This window comes from Diadema antillarum, unplaced genomic scaffold (assembly GCF_040938485.1).
Source record: "Diadema antillarum isolate AM-2024a unplaced genomic scaffold, OU_Dant_1.0 scf00000023, whole genome shotgun sequence".
Classification (NCBI taxonomy): domain Eukaryota; kingdom Metazoa; phylum Echinodermata; class Echinoidea; order Diadematoida; family Diadematidae; genus Diadema; species Diadema antillarum.
This window is the reverse complement of record NW_027270912.1, coordinates 1,635,155-1,652,221: the sequence shown is the minus strand read 5'-3', so window position 1 is coordinate 1,652,221 and position 17,067 is coordinate 1,635,155. Positions and strand designations below refer to the sequence as shown.

Below are 17,067 nucleotides of genomic sequence, written 5' to 3'. Positions count from 1 at the left end.
TTTCTTATGAAGGTGATGCCCTGCATTCCAATTTTTTCTTAATATTTTACTTGAAAGTTTCATCTCTATAGTCGATATTCAACACGGAAGTGCTTTTTAATGTTTATTTTACTTTTTCTTACCTACACGTTTTGAATATCATGTATATTGATTTTGCATAATGATATGCCGACATCAAATTTTGTTAAATTGTATTGACAATGGAATGTAGCAGTAAGACTGAACTGAATTTAAATGACACTATCAAGTACATTCTCATGCAACCATGCGATATTACTTTCACATACGACCGTGAGAAATCAGGTGGGAAATGACAAATAATAACATTAAAAAAATATAAAGCGCCTGTTACAAAATGTTTCTAAACGCTTTACAGATAATAACACCGAATGAACATTGACAATCAACAAAGGAAACAAGCATATCATAAAGATAATCTATGAATAACATAATCATAAGTATCATTCTTTAAGTAGGTGCGTGTGGGGTTCTTTTTGAAAGCGTCGATGTGGATTGAGTCCTGAATACGGGTAGGGAGGTTGTTTCATAGAAGGGGGGGGGGGGCAGAAAGAGCGCGATCACCATAATGGTGTTCCAGATGATGATATGAGATTACCAGCGTCGTTTTCAATCTGACCCCAACAGTTCAGTGGGAATCCGTTGCCAGCTACATTTTCTGACAATCTTCAATCAGATCGTGATTCTGACCTTTTGGATAGTTGTATTAACGCACGGAAGAAAAAAAAAAGATGCATTTTCAGTAGGTCATTAAGAAATAATTTTCATCCCGCGAAATAATCGTATGACTCTAACATGTCACAAAAACAAATTTATAAGGCAGGGAACTATCATATTCCACTCAGAGTAAATGAGGTTGAAGGCTGTGACTTGTCAAAAAGAGACGGACTGCCGCAAATACACTCAGAAAAAAAAAAGTGAACACTTTTTCCAGTTCATCTTTCTCATAGATTATTTGGCTATTATTGTTTTATATACCATGTTAAAGGTAATTTAACTGGTTATCAACCTAGTAGGTCAATAAAAAGGGAAACTTTACGCATGAGTGAACACATTCGTTTTTCTCTTCAAAGGCACAAAAGTAAAAATTGCAAAAATGGACAAGTTGTTATTCAAGCGTATGTGCTCTTCCATATAACAATGAAACAAAAGACAGATTCCACACAATAAGAAATGCAAATTGATTTGCAACAACCAACCCATGATCTCTATAATGCCTCTGTAACCCTCCAAAGATAAAGAAAGGCAAAAAGGATAATGAAAGAAAATGAAGAATCTTCTGTCAAATCCATATTCAAAAGACAAACGAGAAGAAGTAATGGTAACAAAGATGGTAGAAATTTTAAATGTTATTCCAAATAAAAAACTTGAAATAATATTTGGTCCTTGAATTTGTCTCATGAATTCTTAAATTCCCTAATTAAAAGAGGAAATAAAGAAATTCTGTCCATTTTATCACCTTTGCGGCTCATTCCCTGTGTCATTTAAACTTTGAGTTGACAGAAAATTATCATTTTCCCCTTTCAATTTCACCACTATTTTTGTTTTAGAATATAAAGGGAAACGAGGGATCGAAAACTTATTTCTGCTATTTCATTCATGTCTTTCATTGCGTTGAATTGGTCTTTTGTTATCATTGTTATCTTGAAGGGCATTTGCATATCAATTTCAATTTGTCAATTTCTGCAATTTTTACTTTTGTGCCCTGAAGGACAAAAACGAATGTGTTCAATCATGCGTAAGAATTCCCTTTGTATAAACCTACCAGGTTGATAGCCAATTAAATAGCCTTTAATATGGTATATGACACAATGATTTTTATCGAGATCTTCGATGAAAAATATGAACTCGAAAGAGTGTTTACTTTCTTTTTTGCTGAGTGTATTTGGTATTACCGTAGAGGTATGTCGGTCGAGCAATGCTTGAATTTAAAAAAAAAAAATCAATGACGAAAATTCAAGGAATGGACTAACTCATAATTCAAAAAAAAAGTCTTACACATCAATAAACATGTATGCCCATGTACGTGCTCCATAAATCGTGTTTGTTATAATGGTACGGAGGTGATGTCATAAGCCCACAATGGAACTTTGAATTCTCTCTAAAAGGAATAATTATAATTATAATTATAAACATAATGAATACTTCGGTTACATCTACATTCAGGGAGTGGGCCTAATCACAAAACGTATAATGTCTGTCCCTCCACCGGAGTGAAGAGAATTTGATTCGGTAAAAAGAGAAGTTTTTATTGTATTATCGTTTTATATATATATATATATATATATATATATATATATATTGCACATGATCGTTATATATATATATATATATATATATATATGATAATTGTATACAAAGAGAGAGGGATATATATATATATATATATATATATAGGGCCTATATATACAGAGAGAGAGAGAGAGAGAGAGAGAGAGAAGGAAGTGAAAGGAAGAAAAAGAAGAGCAGGACAAGCATGCAATGACTTCGATAAGCGGTGTTGTTGTACCTTGGCAACCACGCAACGTCTTTGTTCACAGCCAGACCATAATCATATCGGTCTTGTAATTTGGTCTTAGATACTACACAGCACACTATTAAGCAGCTGTATGATTTAAACTCTGGAAAATGTACTACTGTATAAATTCACGGGCACGTACAGTGAGATACAGACACAATTTAACCCCATGATAGGTTCAAGCTGACTTCCTTGAATAGAGTATAATATACTTCATCGCAGAAAGTGAACATTTCATTGTATATGTATAGGCCCTTTTCTAATTATTACGAAGGCCTTGCAATTTTTAAATCTCGTTTTGTGATAACACGTGGTCACACATCAAACGAGTACTAGCCATCTCAGCTCTCTCATTAGCTTCTAACCTAAGCTTCTCTGAACTTATTCTTTCTTAAATAAGTACATTGTCATAATTTATCATTTACACCAATCTAGCTTAAGGTTGCAATCTTTAAATGGGAAATCCAGTCCAAATATAAGTTAGACTGAAAAGAAAGAGTAAAATAGTAAGAGTTCAAAGGTACGATTTTGATCGAATTCGGGTGAAAAATAAGGAAGTTATGACATTTTGAAGTTTTGTTAATTTTTCATGAAACAGTTCTTGAACGGTCAATATGAATATGCAAATGGCAAAGTGAGCATGTCATACCCTCACAAATTGCCATATAGTTTATACATAAAATTTTGGAATTTCCAGTTTTTCATTCAAACGCAATTATGTCCGTGGCTCAAATCCTGACACATCTACCTGATCACTATACATTCTGAAGTTATTCAACCAGGAATAACATCATGTTTCAGACTTCAATGACAGAAACATTGAATTTTCACCATTTTTTGTACAAGATCAATGGAAAATTGTGAGGTTATGACATGGTTAGCTCACTCATTTGCATATTCATATCCACTGTACAAGAACTGTTTTGCAGAAATAAGCAAAACTTCAAAATTTCATAACTTCCTTATTTTTCATCCAATTTTGGTCAAATTTTTACCGTTGAATTCGTAAGATTTTACTCTGTTTTATCAGACTAACTTATTTTTGGACTGGATTTCCCCTTTAAACAATCATAACTTACTATTATTATCATTATTGTAAAAGGGAAGTTATAGTTGCTAATCCATGAAAAAATTACCCTTACAGCATCTCTGTAAGTACAAGCCATTAAACGCGAGAATTGCGAGGCCACAATAATAACCTCATGTTATTGTCCACATGATTGCTGTGATCAACACTGCTGAATGTAGTCAGATGAAAATATGAAATTATATTATTTTGTCCCAGTATCTGAAACTCTGACTTTAAATTCTATCAACCCTATGAGTGCTACCATTCTATTATCCTATTGACTTTGTATACAAACATATCACTGACGGAATCGTTGGAGTGAAAGCACACTCTTCACGCATAATGTTTCTACACAGTGTAGGGCTCACACGGGTAAATATTTCCCCGTAGAGAAGTGTGTTAAAATTCAAAATTCAAAAAATTCTGTAAAATAGCTGGGAGAATTAATGAGGTGTTTCATCTGCACTAACCTGAAAAAGTGAGATATACCCTTTCATCCATCAAATTTCAAAGGGGGGTTCTTCAGCTCAAACTCTGTCCGAGGGTTCGCAAAGCCAGACTACGAGTTCTTTTCACTAAAAAAAAAAAAATCACCTATTTTCTGTACATGCACCCAATCAAATAATATCATAGTCCCTTCAAATTCCATGAGAAGAGCTTTCATCTTCCACCCAAAATGCAGTTTGTAGAGGAATTCATACTCAATATCTGCAGCTATTCAGTTTTTTGCTAAACAGCATTTCTGATTTTTATTTTTTTTTCTTCATTTATTTTAGCATCTTTGGTATGATTTTGTGAAGCGGTCAGGGACATTCCATTATATTTACAGGTGGGAGCCCTATACGAAGAAAAAGAAGAAATTTGAACATGAAGTGATATTTCTCCAAAATATCTTTTCCCCATTACGTCATCATTACATCATGATCATTATTTCATCATTACAGTGTGAAGTAAGTGAAGTTAGTTAGAAGGAAATATCACTGCATTTAGGACTGTCCATGTAAAAGAATATTTATTTTCATTTTCATTTTATGTCAAAATCATTGTGGGCTTCCATAATTCGTGAACGCAACCGTGCACGCTTCAACAGGTTGACGATGATTGAGCATTCCTTAAATTGGCAATCGACAAGATTCAAGCGAGAGGAGTATTCAGACCTTTAAAAACTTGCTGCGTTCCAACATAAACAATGGAGTGATGCAACGTGACCCTTTCAAGGCTCAATACCCCCACTTAAATGAACATTACTATAATAATTCACATCATCCCCAGTTGGCGCAAACTAAATCGCTTACACTGAAAATAACCCCTTCATCACACACACACACACACACACACACACACACAACACTGCTTTATGTGAAATTAGATTTTGGAATTATCATTACACATCAACTACATGCTTGTATAAAGTTAGTCGGTGAACGTCGATTTTCCGATTTTGGTACTTTTTAAGCTATCTAAGCCTCTATAATGATATTACAAATTTGTTCATACCCCCCTCCCCCCATATAAATTAAATACTACCCGGAAATCGTTAAAAAACCGGCCATCAGGAAAATACGATCTTATCTTTGGTAATTTTAGTGCGGTCAAGCGTAAACGATATTAGATCAAGCCACAAAACACCACATTAACATTGTTCAAAGTATACTCTAGGCCTATACTCTTATTTTCTTCAGATATTTTCTCTGCTTGAATGTCTACGATTTTATTGGATAACGAAGTTGACGGGTCCAATATGTGTGTGTGTGTGTGTATGTGTGTGTGCGTGTATCTTCTTCGTGTGTATGCAGTGTATACATATATATATGTATGTATATATATATATGTATGTATATATATATGTATATATATATATATAATATATCTATATATATGTACGTACATTATGATATATATGTATATGCAATATACATACAAGGAAAGAGAGAGAGATAGAGAGTGAGGATCTCAAAGGAAAATTGCGAGCGTATTATGCGAGTGCGTACTACAGCGTGAAGAGTGTTATCCGGCTTACTTTCGGTAAAATGATTGTCAAAACGGAACTTGGCGTAATTAAAACAGCCCATTTCCTTTTTGACGAATAACTTTGGATGGCGCGTGCAACAAATAGTCTACAGTCAGCACTGCAATGAAAGCAGTTTACATTCGTCCACTATGGGATTGTTGTTTACTATGTTCAATTCACATGCATTATTTCTGTCACTAAAGAAAGTGAGATGTATATCATATTATTGTGGAAAAATGGAAATAAATTGGAACTTGAACTTGAACTTTATTTTAGCATGCAGGCAAACGCGGTGGATCATAAAAACTGAGAGAAAACTCCCAAACATTACCAATAACACGATATTTAAGATCGCTAATTTATATCAAACCCTGGCTGACTTGAAAAAAAAAGAGACTCATAGTCGTGTTTTAGCGGTGGTAATAATTGATGATTTACCTGTTACTTATAATGTTGAGCCCCTATGTTTTGGGGGCTTTTTTTTTTGGGGGGGGGGGGCGTGGGATGGACGTGGGGGAGTCAAGAAACACACAGACACACACACACACACACACACACAGACACACACATACAGTATACACACAATGCAATCATGCATCACGTCCCTTACTGGCTCTTTAATGAGCACTCGAAACCTAACAAACGTCCTGTTCTCTAAAACGCAACCTCGAAGACTGTACATTGCAGCACACACACACACACACACACACATACCACCATATTATTGACATGTTCATTTTGTCATTACAACATCAAGATTTTGATGTGAGGGAGGTAGTTACAAGAGAGAATGCCTTGCTGATACCTGAGAACATTTTTTCTTCGCGATTTGATATGTGTTTCCGATACTCATAGGAACTAAGCACTTGTTTGCCAAGTGACACTTTGATTATGCGAAGATATTCTTTATGGATTTTTTATTTGTTTTTCAAATATGCTGTGAAACAGAAGACAACTATTCGGTAGCTCACTGGAAGACGGGTACAGAGGTATTATCAACAAAAGGCGGGATATTGCATTACAAAGAAAAGAGAAGAACAACGGAAGGGAAAAACACATAGATGGATTTTACAAGAGCATGTTATTTATCGTCGCACTGTATTGTAGCTCTTCCCCGTGCCCTGGCAAACTGACCTAATGTACTTCCACCATCTTCAAAGTGATCAGGAGCAACTTGATATGCGTTCGTGATGCTGCGCCGTTGTTACGGTTGTCACACATCTTCACAGAGGTGAACCTCTTTCTGAAGCTTCGAGTATACAGGACGCCACCCCTCCTCCTCCCCCATAACAGTCGAAATTTTGGGTGACCCGAAGAGGTCAAATAGCTCGACTCTTCTCACGAGTTGACCTTTCTTTGCCAGCGACGAAACATAGCAACAAGATACATACTCTCTTGTTACTCTGGAGACAGTTTGGGGATTTTATCAAAACAAAAAGGCGTCCACAGGCAAGAGTGGTGTAATCCCAACGGTTCGGTCAGTGCAAGCGAGGCGTATCAGCCATAGCGCTTGCACAGCGCGTAATTCAGTGACAAAAGATGTGGTTTCACTCTCTACTCATACATCTCGAACGGCTTTCAGTTGTTTGTAGATCTCGATCCATGTATACTTCGGATGACTCAAGTAACAAAGGAGGATTGTATCGTCAAAGAAGGGAACTTCCATCGGAGACCATGACGTTAAGTTTCAGCCACTTGACATTAAAAAAAGACCCTACTGTTTCGTACTGTACAAAAGTTCCAATATTCCCTGTTGCTCTTCGAGAGTGTAGATTTCCCAATATCATAACTGTAACAATATTGTCTCTGTAACCGTTAATCTCCTCATCAAATTCGCTTCTCATAGCGTCATGGATTTTTAGTTCCATTGAAAACATCTTAAGAAAGGAACAGAGTTGTACGGGGCATATGATATTTTGCATGTAAAGGTAGATTACACTCAACAAGTCTTTCAGCAATGGGTGATAAAATCTATGTGAGTATCCCTCTGCTTCTAATTTTGCATTGCAGTTGTCATTGATCACAATCGACATCTTTCTGCCATCATTCACTGATTACGTAGATACAGATAATATTCATGGCAACAAAGTAACGTTCAAAAGAAAAATGATATAATGTTGCAATCCAATAACAGTGATCACTTTCATCATCGATGTACTGGTATTTGCTCTGTTATCCATATAGATGACCCCTTTTTCGTTTCATGAAACGTCGAGTATATATATATATATATGTGTGTGTGTGTGTGTGTGTGTGTGTGTGTGTGTGTGTGTGTGTGTTTGTGAGTATCCGTTAAACTACAAAATAACAGCAAGCTGCAAACAGGTGTAATCTATTTATAATTCCTAGTCTATGCTTTGGCATAACAATCGCGCGTCTTAATAGCCGTAAAGATAATGGCCGACACTTTTCAAGATGATTAATGACTGAAAACTACAGACTCTCAGGGAACACATTTTGATTAGTTGGCTTATGATATCACGTTGGATGCCAAGCCAAGCAAAAATATGAACACATATTCTTAATGCGTGAAGCCTGGTTGTGTACGTGTGTGTGATGGTGTGTGTGCGTGTGTATGTAAGTGTAAAAGGGCAGAGGCGTGGATGTGGATTGGAACATAATAAAAAAGTTATAAAAAATACATTTGATTTTTTTTTTATTAAAAACGTACAAGAGAAAGCTACTACCTTAAGCTTACATGACCAGAAATCCCCCCATCTTAATTTTCACATTAATCTCAGCTATCAATATCGGTTTTCTTCTTTGTCCTTTCACAACACATAAATATAATCCAAATAATTAACATTACTATAATCACACAAATTGTCACTATGAATCATCAACGGAATATAGTGATAGTTATATACGTGACACAATTATCATCACCAAAATACTCTCATTTGTGCAGATTGAATTCGTTTTTCATCATAAATGGCTCGATTCTCATCAGCCTTGATGACACGAAACTGATACTGTTTCCATATCCTTAACAAACCCTTGAGTCTTTTTATCTCTTGACCCCCTTGAATTGCAAATCCGTAAACAGGGTAAAGTGCTACCCACTTGAGTACAAGACCCCCTCAAAAATCCAAATCATCAAAATAATCATAATGTATGTGAAAAGTTAAAAAAAAACACCTGCATTACTCTTAGCGGGTGTACTGTCTACAGACCGTTGTCATAGTAGTTGATAGTGCGAAACCCAATGACGTCACTGGACAACGATATGCATAAATTTTTTCACAAAAGTAAATATTCTATGAAAAGTACACATTAATTCCACTTGTTACTGACATAAAATTAAGGGTAATATTATATCCCCTGCCTTCTGAAAGTCAAGTGCTCTTTTAAGTTAGAAAAATTAAAATAATTAATGTTGAGTTCTCTTGATATTTTTTTTTCATATTTCTTTTTTTTTTTCAAATATATCACCACCTCGGAAGAACCGTGCGACACATGCAAAGGTGACGCACGATTTTGAGGATCCAGGGCATATATTCGCACCTCATGGATATGTCGCGAAGGCTGTACCGTGACCCATCCTTTAAGTCGTAGCAATATCTGTTATACTTTTGACTATCACTAAATATACTGGTTAGTTGGTTTCCCATTAGAATATTTTAAATATCACTAAAAGTGTCATCTCTCCTGTGAAACTCTACAATTAATCCCTATACTTCTTCGTCAGCCATTACTGATACTACTTCTAATTGCTTTGATATAGTGTTGCAAGGGAATTCAATTAAAATATCGTAATGCGGATTCAAAGAATGCAGAAATATTATTTGGAAACTTTTAGTGAAGTGTGAGGAAATTAGGTTTTGATTTGATGCATGAGTCGTCACTGCTGGACCGTTAGGCTCCAACAAGTCGCAAAGTCAGAGTAGCGGGACGTTATAAAGAACATTAAAAAGAGATTCTGTCATATATTTATTCCCATTTTCTCTCATAGTAAACTAAAAGAGACCTTAACTTCTTTCCTGCGCAAACCGGGGGAATGATAACATCAGCAACAAGTCAAGGGAGTGTGCACGTTCATTTCATAGCAAATGAAATGTTAAATTCCTAATTTTTTAATGGGTGGTCCGATTTTCCTTTAACTTCAGTAATGTGTTCTACCAATATTTGTGCATTCACAGAATCCACAATTCCTTTAAAGACTGCTACTGGAACTGCTCTGACTTCTACAGCACTGCCCGCCTTCTTTCCGTTTCATTCTCTCCGTACTGAACGCCCAATATTTCTAAGAATGTGCACAAGGTCGAGTAAGTGTTATATGTGGGAAGGATCGTAGTACCTGTTTGGCAAGTTTATCATAGCTGTGACGTAGGCCTATACGTATGCAGAGTTTGCGAATATAACATGGGTCATGATCAGATCTATTCATCTTTAGATCTTAGATCTTAAAGGGACTGTACAGTACTGGTTGAGGTTAGGATTCAGTTTAATTTTTTTTTTTGGTGAGATAATGAGAAACCTCTTATAAAATATGAAAGAGCATGTAATTTCAAGAAGGATTCAACGTTTATTTGATGAAAATTGACCTTGAAGTGGCTGAGATATAATTTATATAAAAAAAAGCGATCCTAATAGAATTGACAGGCCACGGCTTTTATTAGGATCTCTTTTTTCCTTGTTTTTTTTTATATCTCAGTCATTTCAAAACCGATTTTCATCAAATAAACTTTTGATTCCCGTTAGAATTGTTTGCTCTTTAACATATCATAGAGTGGTTTCTAAATATCTCGCAAAACATTCCAAGCTGAATCCTCACCTCAGCCAGTACTGCACAGTCCCTTTAAGCGCAATTGAACATGCCAATAAATATGGAAAAGTCTTGACACAAACCGGGCAAGAGCATTGAACGTTAACACGTGAGTTTAGCAAGTAGGCTTACAACTCCACTTTTAAAGGACAAGTCGACTTTCATAGACATGTGGATTGAGTGAATGCTGCAATATATTAGTAGAACACATAAGTGAAAGTTTGGGGGAAATCGGACAATCCGTTCAAAAGTTATGAATTTTGAAGTTTCTACGCAATCACTGCTGTATGACAAGACTACTACAGTGTTTGATGTCACATGCGTAGAACGATATAAGGAAAATATAAAGAAAATTTACCCAAATTTTATTTTTTGAATAAAGGTGCACATTTCCTCGACTTGTCACTGACATGTTAAAGTTAATATTATTCCCCCTTCCTCATGAAAGATGCAAGTCAAGTGCTCATTCATTACGCGAGAAAAGTGAAAATATGTTGAATTTTCTTCATATTTTCTTTATATCGTTCTACACATGTGACATCACAAGCTGTAGTAGTCTCCTCATCCAGCAGTGACTGAGCAGAAACTTCAAAATACTTTTGTGTTCTTCTAATATTGCTACATTCACTCAATTCACATGTCTATGAAGGTGGTCTTGTCCTTTTAACTGCTCTGTAAAATCAGTTTAAAGGGACTGTACAGTACTGGTTGAGGTAGGGATTCATGTTTTGAACATTCCTAAGTGAGATAATGAAAAGCCTCTTATGATATATGCAAGAGCATGTAATTCTAAGAAGGATTCAACATTGATTTGATGAAAATTGGTTTTCAAATGGCTGAGATATCCAAAAAAAGTGCTAATAATAAAAGGCGACATGCCCCAACTTTATTAGTATCTCTTTGTTTCACTTTGTTTTTGGACATCTCAGCCATTTCGAAACCGATTTTCATCGAATAAACTTTTGATACCCCTTAGAACTGCATGCTCTTTGACATCTCATAGAGTGGTTTCTGAATATCTCACAAAACGTTAAAAGCTAAATCTTCACCTCGACCAGAACTGTATACACCCTTTAAAGTTATTGCAAAATGGCGTCAGAGTTGCCCAATGAGTGCTATTTCAAAATGCACCTGTCGCCTCAAGCAACATGGTCATAGTCTAAAATTCAAACGTACTACAACTTGCCAGTTATCATTCGTAATTGTCGCACATTTTTTTCACTCTTCTCTTGATTAATCATTCTACATGTATTTACACATTAAGGCGCTTTGCTTCTTCACAAGTACAATCTGCCCATATAAGGATAGGGCGCAATGATCAGGTCTTGTTAGACTGCATGGACGCTATAATAGGAACAGGCCTACTTGGAGCTAAAAAAAAAGTCAGTCTTTTCGACCATTACGTTATGGACGGTCAATGCTTTGAATTCTCTTCTCAAACTGAGACAGAATTGTAAATCTGACGGCACGAATACTTTTCAATTTATTACGCAGCGGTGTGGCATGCCACGTCCATGTCTTTTCTTTCCTCCCGCGGAGGCGCACGTATGCTAGATTTACCCGCCGTGTCTTCCCCCATCCACTGCCTCCATCATTGCCCTGTTTCCCGTGTCTGGTTGGCATCCGCCTACACTCAACATGAATGCCGGTCGGTGTGGTACCCTGCAGTTTGTCCCAGTTTAGCTGGAAAATCGTAGCAACCATCTTCCGTACACTGACCTTCTCTTCAAGCTACTCAAGTAGGCGTATACGATACAAGCAATTCATGTCGACACATTATACACACAGGTACGACCTGCAATGACCTTTGGGATCTCATGAAAACTTTCGGTGGTTTCTACAATACTGTTTCATCCATGTCGTACCGTCATCTAGTGCCCTAATTATACGTCAAGTACCAATTCATCAACCATAAAGACTGAGTGATTAATCGTCGAATTCGTGCCTGATTTGAAGGACTGTATCTGAAGATGACTTCTATCCATTCTATTGACATACAGTATACAACCAGGTTGCAATGGAACATTGTGTGGATCCATAAATATCATAACATTGATATGCCATTAATTACGAGATGCGGAGGAAATAGGCATATACATGTATACGGAAATAACCCTTGCCCAGGCATCTGGCCATGCGTAATGGGGACCTTGCAACAATCAAAAGTAAATCTAACTAGGCTAGATTGTATATCAAAAGTGTGATGAAAAGAACATCATTGTTAATAACTAGCAAGATGACTCCGGGAGTTGACTTGACGTTTGCTACCACAGAAGAGGGATATCAACGCACACTTAGCTTTGCTTTTGTTATTAAATGCAGAGGGTACGTACATTGTATCTGAAAAGCATAATCGAAATCAATGGTCACGAGACAAGTTGTACTCATTGAGACCATAACGGTATTTCGAAATCAATGTCTTCACCTCAGCTTACACATGAAATTGCCCCCCCCCCCCCAAAAAAAAAAAAAAAAAATTACATTAATGACGTTCTTTTCACAATCAAAAATATCTATAGCCAGAGTCCATTAATCTAATGATCTGTGGGCACCTCTGCATGCTATTTTGCCATCCGAATTACGTTACGTACAACCTATGGGGGGGGGGGGGGGAGGGGTTGGAAACAGTTAGTTTTGATTGTACATTGTAGTTCCAGCAGCCATGATGGGTATAGTCTACAGAAAAAGGTAATGTAGTTTTTAGCAGGAAAAAAAAAACAATTTGAGAAGTCTTTTGTTGTTATCATTAAAAAATATTCCTGGTGTATTAATGATGATTATCATTATCATCATTTTGTTTGTTTTTTTGTTTTGTTTTTAAGAATAATGAAGCACCATCTACTCTCCTTACATCAGAAATTCCTATTGTTATTGTGCTATAGGGTTCTATTGTAGTATGGTGGGGGCACTAAGCGGATGTTTCTGGTTGATCTTTTATGTTCAATTTCGCAACTGATCATAATTACTATTGGTGGATATCTTTATAGTCTGGCTCACAATCCACATGCAGGCTTCTGTACCGTTTCCATTTTAATTTCATGTCACATAGAAACCTGGCTTGGAATTCTTTAGGTTTCGAGGAAGCGATATCCTATCAGCATGCATAATCACAAATAAAGCGGCGCGCAATCAACATCCTTTTTCAAGTTATGAAATTCTGCGAACATCAGCGGTTCGATACTTTCTCATGGTTGGCAACACCTATTTATTTCTTGAGGAGATGCATTATTTTTGCAGTGAGTTCGTCAACCACATGCCGTACTGGTGGATATTAAACTTCAAACGCACTCCTGAGGGCATTTTATGAAGCGTTTTGTCGGCTGTGTTGTTGTTGTTGTTGTTTTTTTTTTGGATAAATTTGCTGTCAGCCAATCAGATGCAAGGATTTCTCTGGCTTATAACAGTTTATCAGAGAAAAATAAAATCTGACAAAACGCATGATGAAATGCCCCCTGAACACGAAACTACCGGACTTCAAAGAAACTGTGACAATAGCAAGAGGTGAAATCTTAAAGAAGAACTTCACGTTTCAACAATAGTCACTCTTAGAAAGTTTGCCGGAGACCTTCACAGTTTCAGTTGTTTCGAAACTTGTATTGCAAATGCATTTAATTTTATCATTTTCAATTTCTTTCTTTCTTATTTCAGTACTTGTGTTTATAAATCTGTACAACAAAAACCACGTTGTTCAAAATGGAATATAATTATAAAGCGTTTACAATTTTCTTAGTGGACGCTGAGTCTGTACACCAGTATCGGTTTGACATTATTGCAATAACAAACCGTGTATATTTCCGTAATTTCTTAGTAGGCCCCTACGTGTAATTATCTCAACACTGAGCTATATAGAGCCTTCTATTCTCCTGTATATTACAAGTAATGTAGTTCAAGATGCAAACACTCAAACGTTAATAAGAATTCAATGTCATCCAGAGATACAGAGATTGTGAAATAATCTTTTTTAGTTTCACAATGACCTTTCTGATCATGTTGCCATGGCTACATGGGGAAAAACAATGCCATAACCAATGATGACAAGGCAATGTTACATATCGACACATTTTGAATCACATTAATATTTCAAAAAAACTTATACCCCTATAAAAGACATGACGTCCATGTAAAACCAGTTCTGAACTTTGATCAGCATGGCCATTAGTCATGTCAGTGGGCATTGTTTCCATGTCTTTTTTGAAGTGAAACTAGTTGCAGATGTCTCGAGAAGAGATAGACTCATTTCAGCCTACAATATTAACTGAAATGTACCTCATTCAATCCATGATTGAACAAAGGTTTACCCTCTTGATACATTGCCTACAATAGAAAGAAAATGTGAAGTGATCATTTCGTATCAGAGAGAATAAACTGACATCAACACTGATCAAGAGAACGTCACCACTTCTTGTGGTTTTCTTTAAAAAAAAAGAAAGAGAAAGAGAGAGAGAGAGAGAGAGAGAGAGAAAGTGACAGCTCTTGATTTAGCGGGGTTGATGTGTATTTAAAGTTTATTGCTCGCATTGCTCGAAAGTGAGAGAAAGATGTACAAATGACGCTGAATTGTAACCTGTTTGGATTTTGCTCTATTTTTGTTTTATGTGTTTGTTTGCTTGTTTTTTGTTGTTGTTGTTGTTGTTTACAATATAGGTTGAAGGATTAATTGGGTTTATGACCTATTTCTTCTGCATTCTACTCACCCTTTGATCGACATGGGCAATTTGTCACGCTGGCGTCGATTCTTGAACCAGTTGCTGATTTGCGTCATGGTGAGGCCCGTCATCTTGGCCAAATTCCGCTTTTCGTCTGGGGTGGGGTAGCGGTTCTGCTTGTAGCAGTCCTTCAGCATGTTGCGGGATTTCTCCTTGAAGCAGTACGCCATCTCCTCCCCGTCCCAGATGGTTCGAGGGAGGGGGTGTTTCCGCCTGATTCGGTACTTGTCGACGGCCCCCAGCGCTCTTCCACGGAGTTTTTCGGACTCCTTGTAGTGCGCCTGGTACCATAAGTCCTGGAGTTCGGTGTGGAAAGCGGGGTTGAAGCTGTGGTTTTGGAGGAGAGTGTAAAGATCTTTGTAGTGGCACTGGTGGTATGCCACTGCGGCGCGCGCTCGCAATACTGTCTCGTCATTTTGCAGTGTTTCATCTGCCGGGAGTGTCCAGAGAAATCGAGCAAGTCGGTCTATGTTACCCTCCTGTCGCAGCGCCTCGCACACGCACACGACTTGTTGAGCGGAAAAAGATAGGATACCAGGCCCACCACTGCCGCCACCCGCACTGTTACCAGTTATCACTCCTTGCTGGATGTTCGAATGTTGGCCGCTTCCCGCCCCCTTACTTTTGCAGCATGTCGCGCCGTCCACATTCAGCAGCAAGCTCGTGGGCACGGGTAATGCTATCCCGGAGCTCGACTCCGTGGTGCTGGAAGTACTGGCGGCTGGGTTGAGGTTGATATCCGACTCCGGTACGCTCATGGCCGTGTCTAATTCCGATCCGACCGCTTCAAGTGGTGTGCTTGCTTCCATGACGAAGAGAGAACCGAGTCGCAATCGGTGAAGGGTGGGGATAGGGTTGCACGCCTACATTGACACACACACAAAGCTGGGACGTGTGGTCCCTCCTCAGTGGGCAGGTCAAGATACCAGCTTCTCAGATTAGCGAGTTGACTACAGCAGCCTATACAGTGAACAGGCGACGTCATCCGACTACCCCGAGGCCAGCCGAGGGAGCGATGGCTACCCGCTGACACACAAAGATGGCCGCCACTAGGTATGATTGGTGAGAGCAGCCGGTTGTCATGGGTTACGCGGTGCTGTACCCCTACTCTCGTCTCTACCTCCCCTCCTTTGCCCTCTCCCTTTTCTCTCGCGCGCGTCTTTACTTTCACCAGTAAACAATATCGCGGTTCCTGGCGTTTTTATCTAGAAGGAAACACAAACCCATCGCGAGGAAGATCGTATTATATCGATGATAAAAGGATGAATAACTGCAGACACTTGTCTCTGGTTCCTCTTATGAAAGAGTTCATCGCATCCTCTTCCCCGCCCATACAAACACCAGAGTTCCAGGCACTTCACCAGTCAGTTATCGCACAGTGTTGATTAAACGAACGATACTTGGGGATTTCCCAAAATACACAAACCGTTGCGTCTCCCGGAACTAGCCGATCCTGTTTGATGTTTCATTAAAAAGCCCACGTTGAATTTCAGCGACTGCCATCGTCGTCCAATCACATGCAATTATCTGGCCTCCAGATGCATGTCACTCATACGGAACGACCGCCCTCACAAAGCAAGTCACTATACGATGGACTTTTTACCCACCCATTAGCACTAAGAATGACTCGCAATCGTACTCCGTTGTTGACGATGATAAACACATTGAGCACTGAACAAACACAAATACAGATCCTATAATGTTTAGCTTGCAATAATTCTAAACAATAAAGAGTAATGGCATTGTCTGGGTATCAACGTGTCTCTTTACTTATGTTACGGACCTAAATTTGAGCTGAAAGAAAATTAACACGTTCCTTCCTGGAATCAAGTGCATACCCACTTTCTAAAGTCCACAGGGAATGAACATGCATGAAAAGCAGCAGGTGTAATCTATTCATTTTAAGGGTTGTCTAATTTGGTTTGGTTTTCATTTCTGTATTATTATTTTTACAACTAGGAGTAACATATACATATAAAA

At 37.8% G+C, this 17,067-nt stretch overlaps 1 protein-coding gene across 1 annotated transcript in view; it reads right to left on the bottom strand.

Moving 5' to 3' along the window:
* Nucleotides 1-16,425, bottom strand: part of LOC139732019 (uncharacterized) — a 56,536-nt gene extending 40,111 nt beyond the window's left edge. Inside the window, exon 1 of the mRNA XM_071642898.1 lies at nucleotides 15,076-16,425. Coding sequence (XP_071498999.1) covers nucleotides 15,076-15,896 — 821 coding nt within the window. The 5' untranslated portion in view covers nucleotides 15,897-16,425. The remainder of the gene's footprint in view (nucleotides 1-15,075) is intronic.
* Between the last annotated feature and the right edge of the window lie 642 nt (nucleotides 16,426-17,067).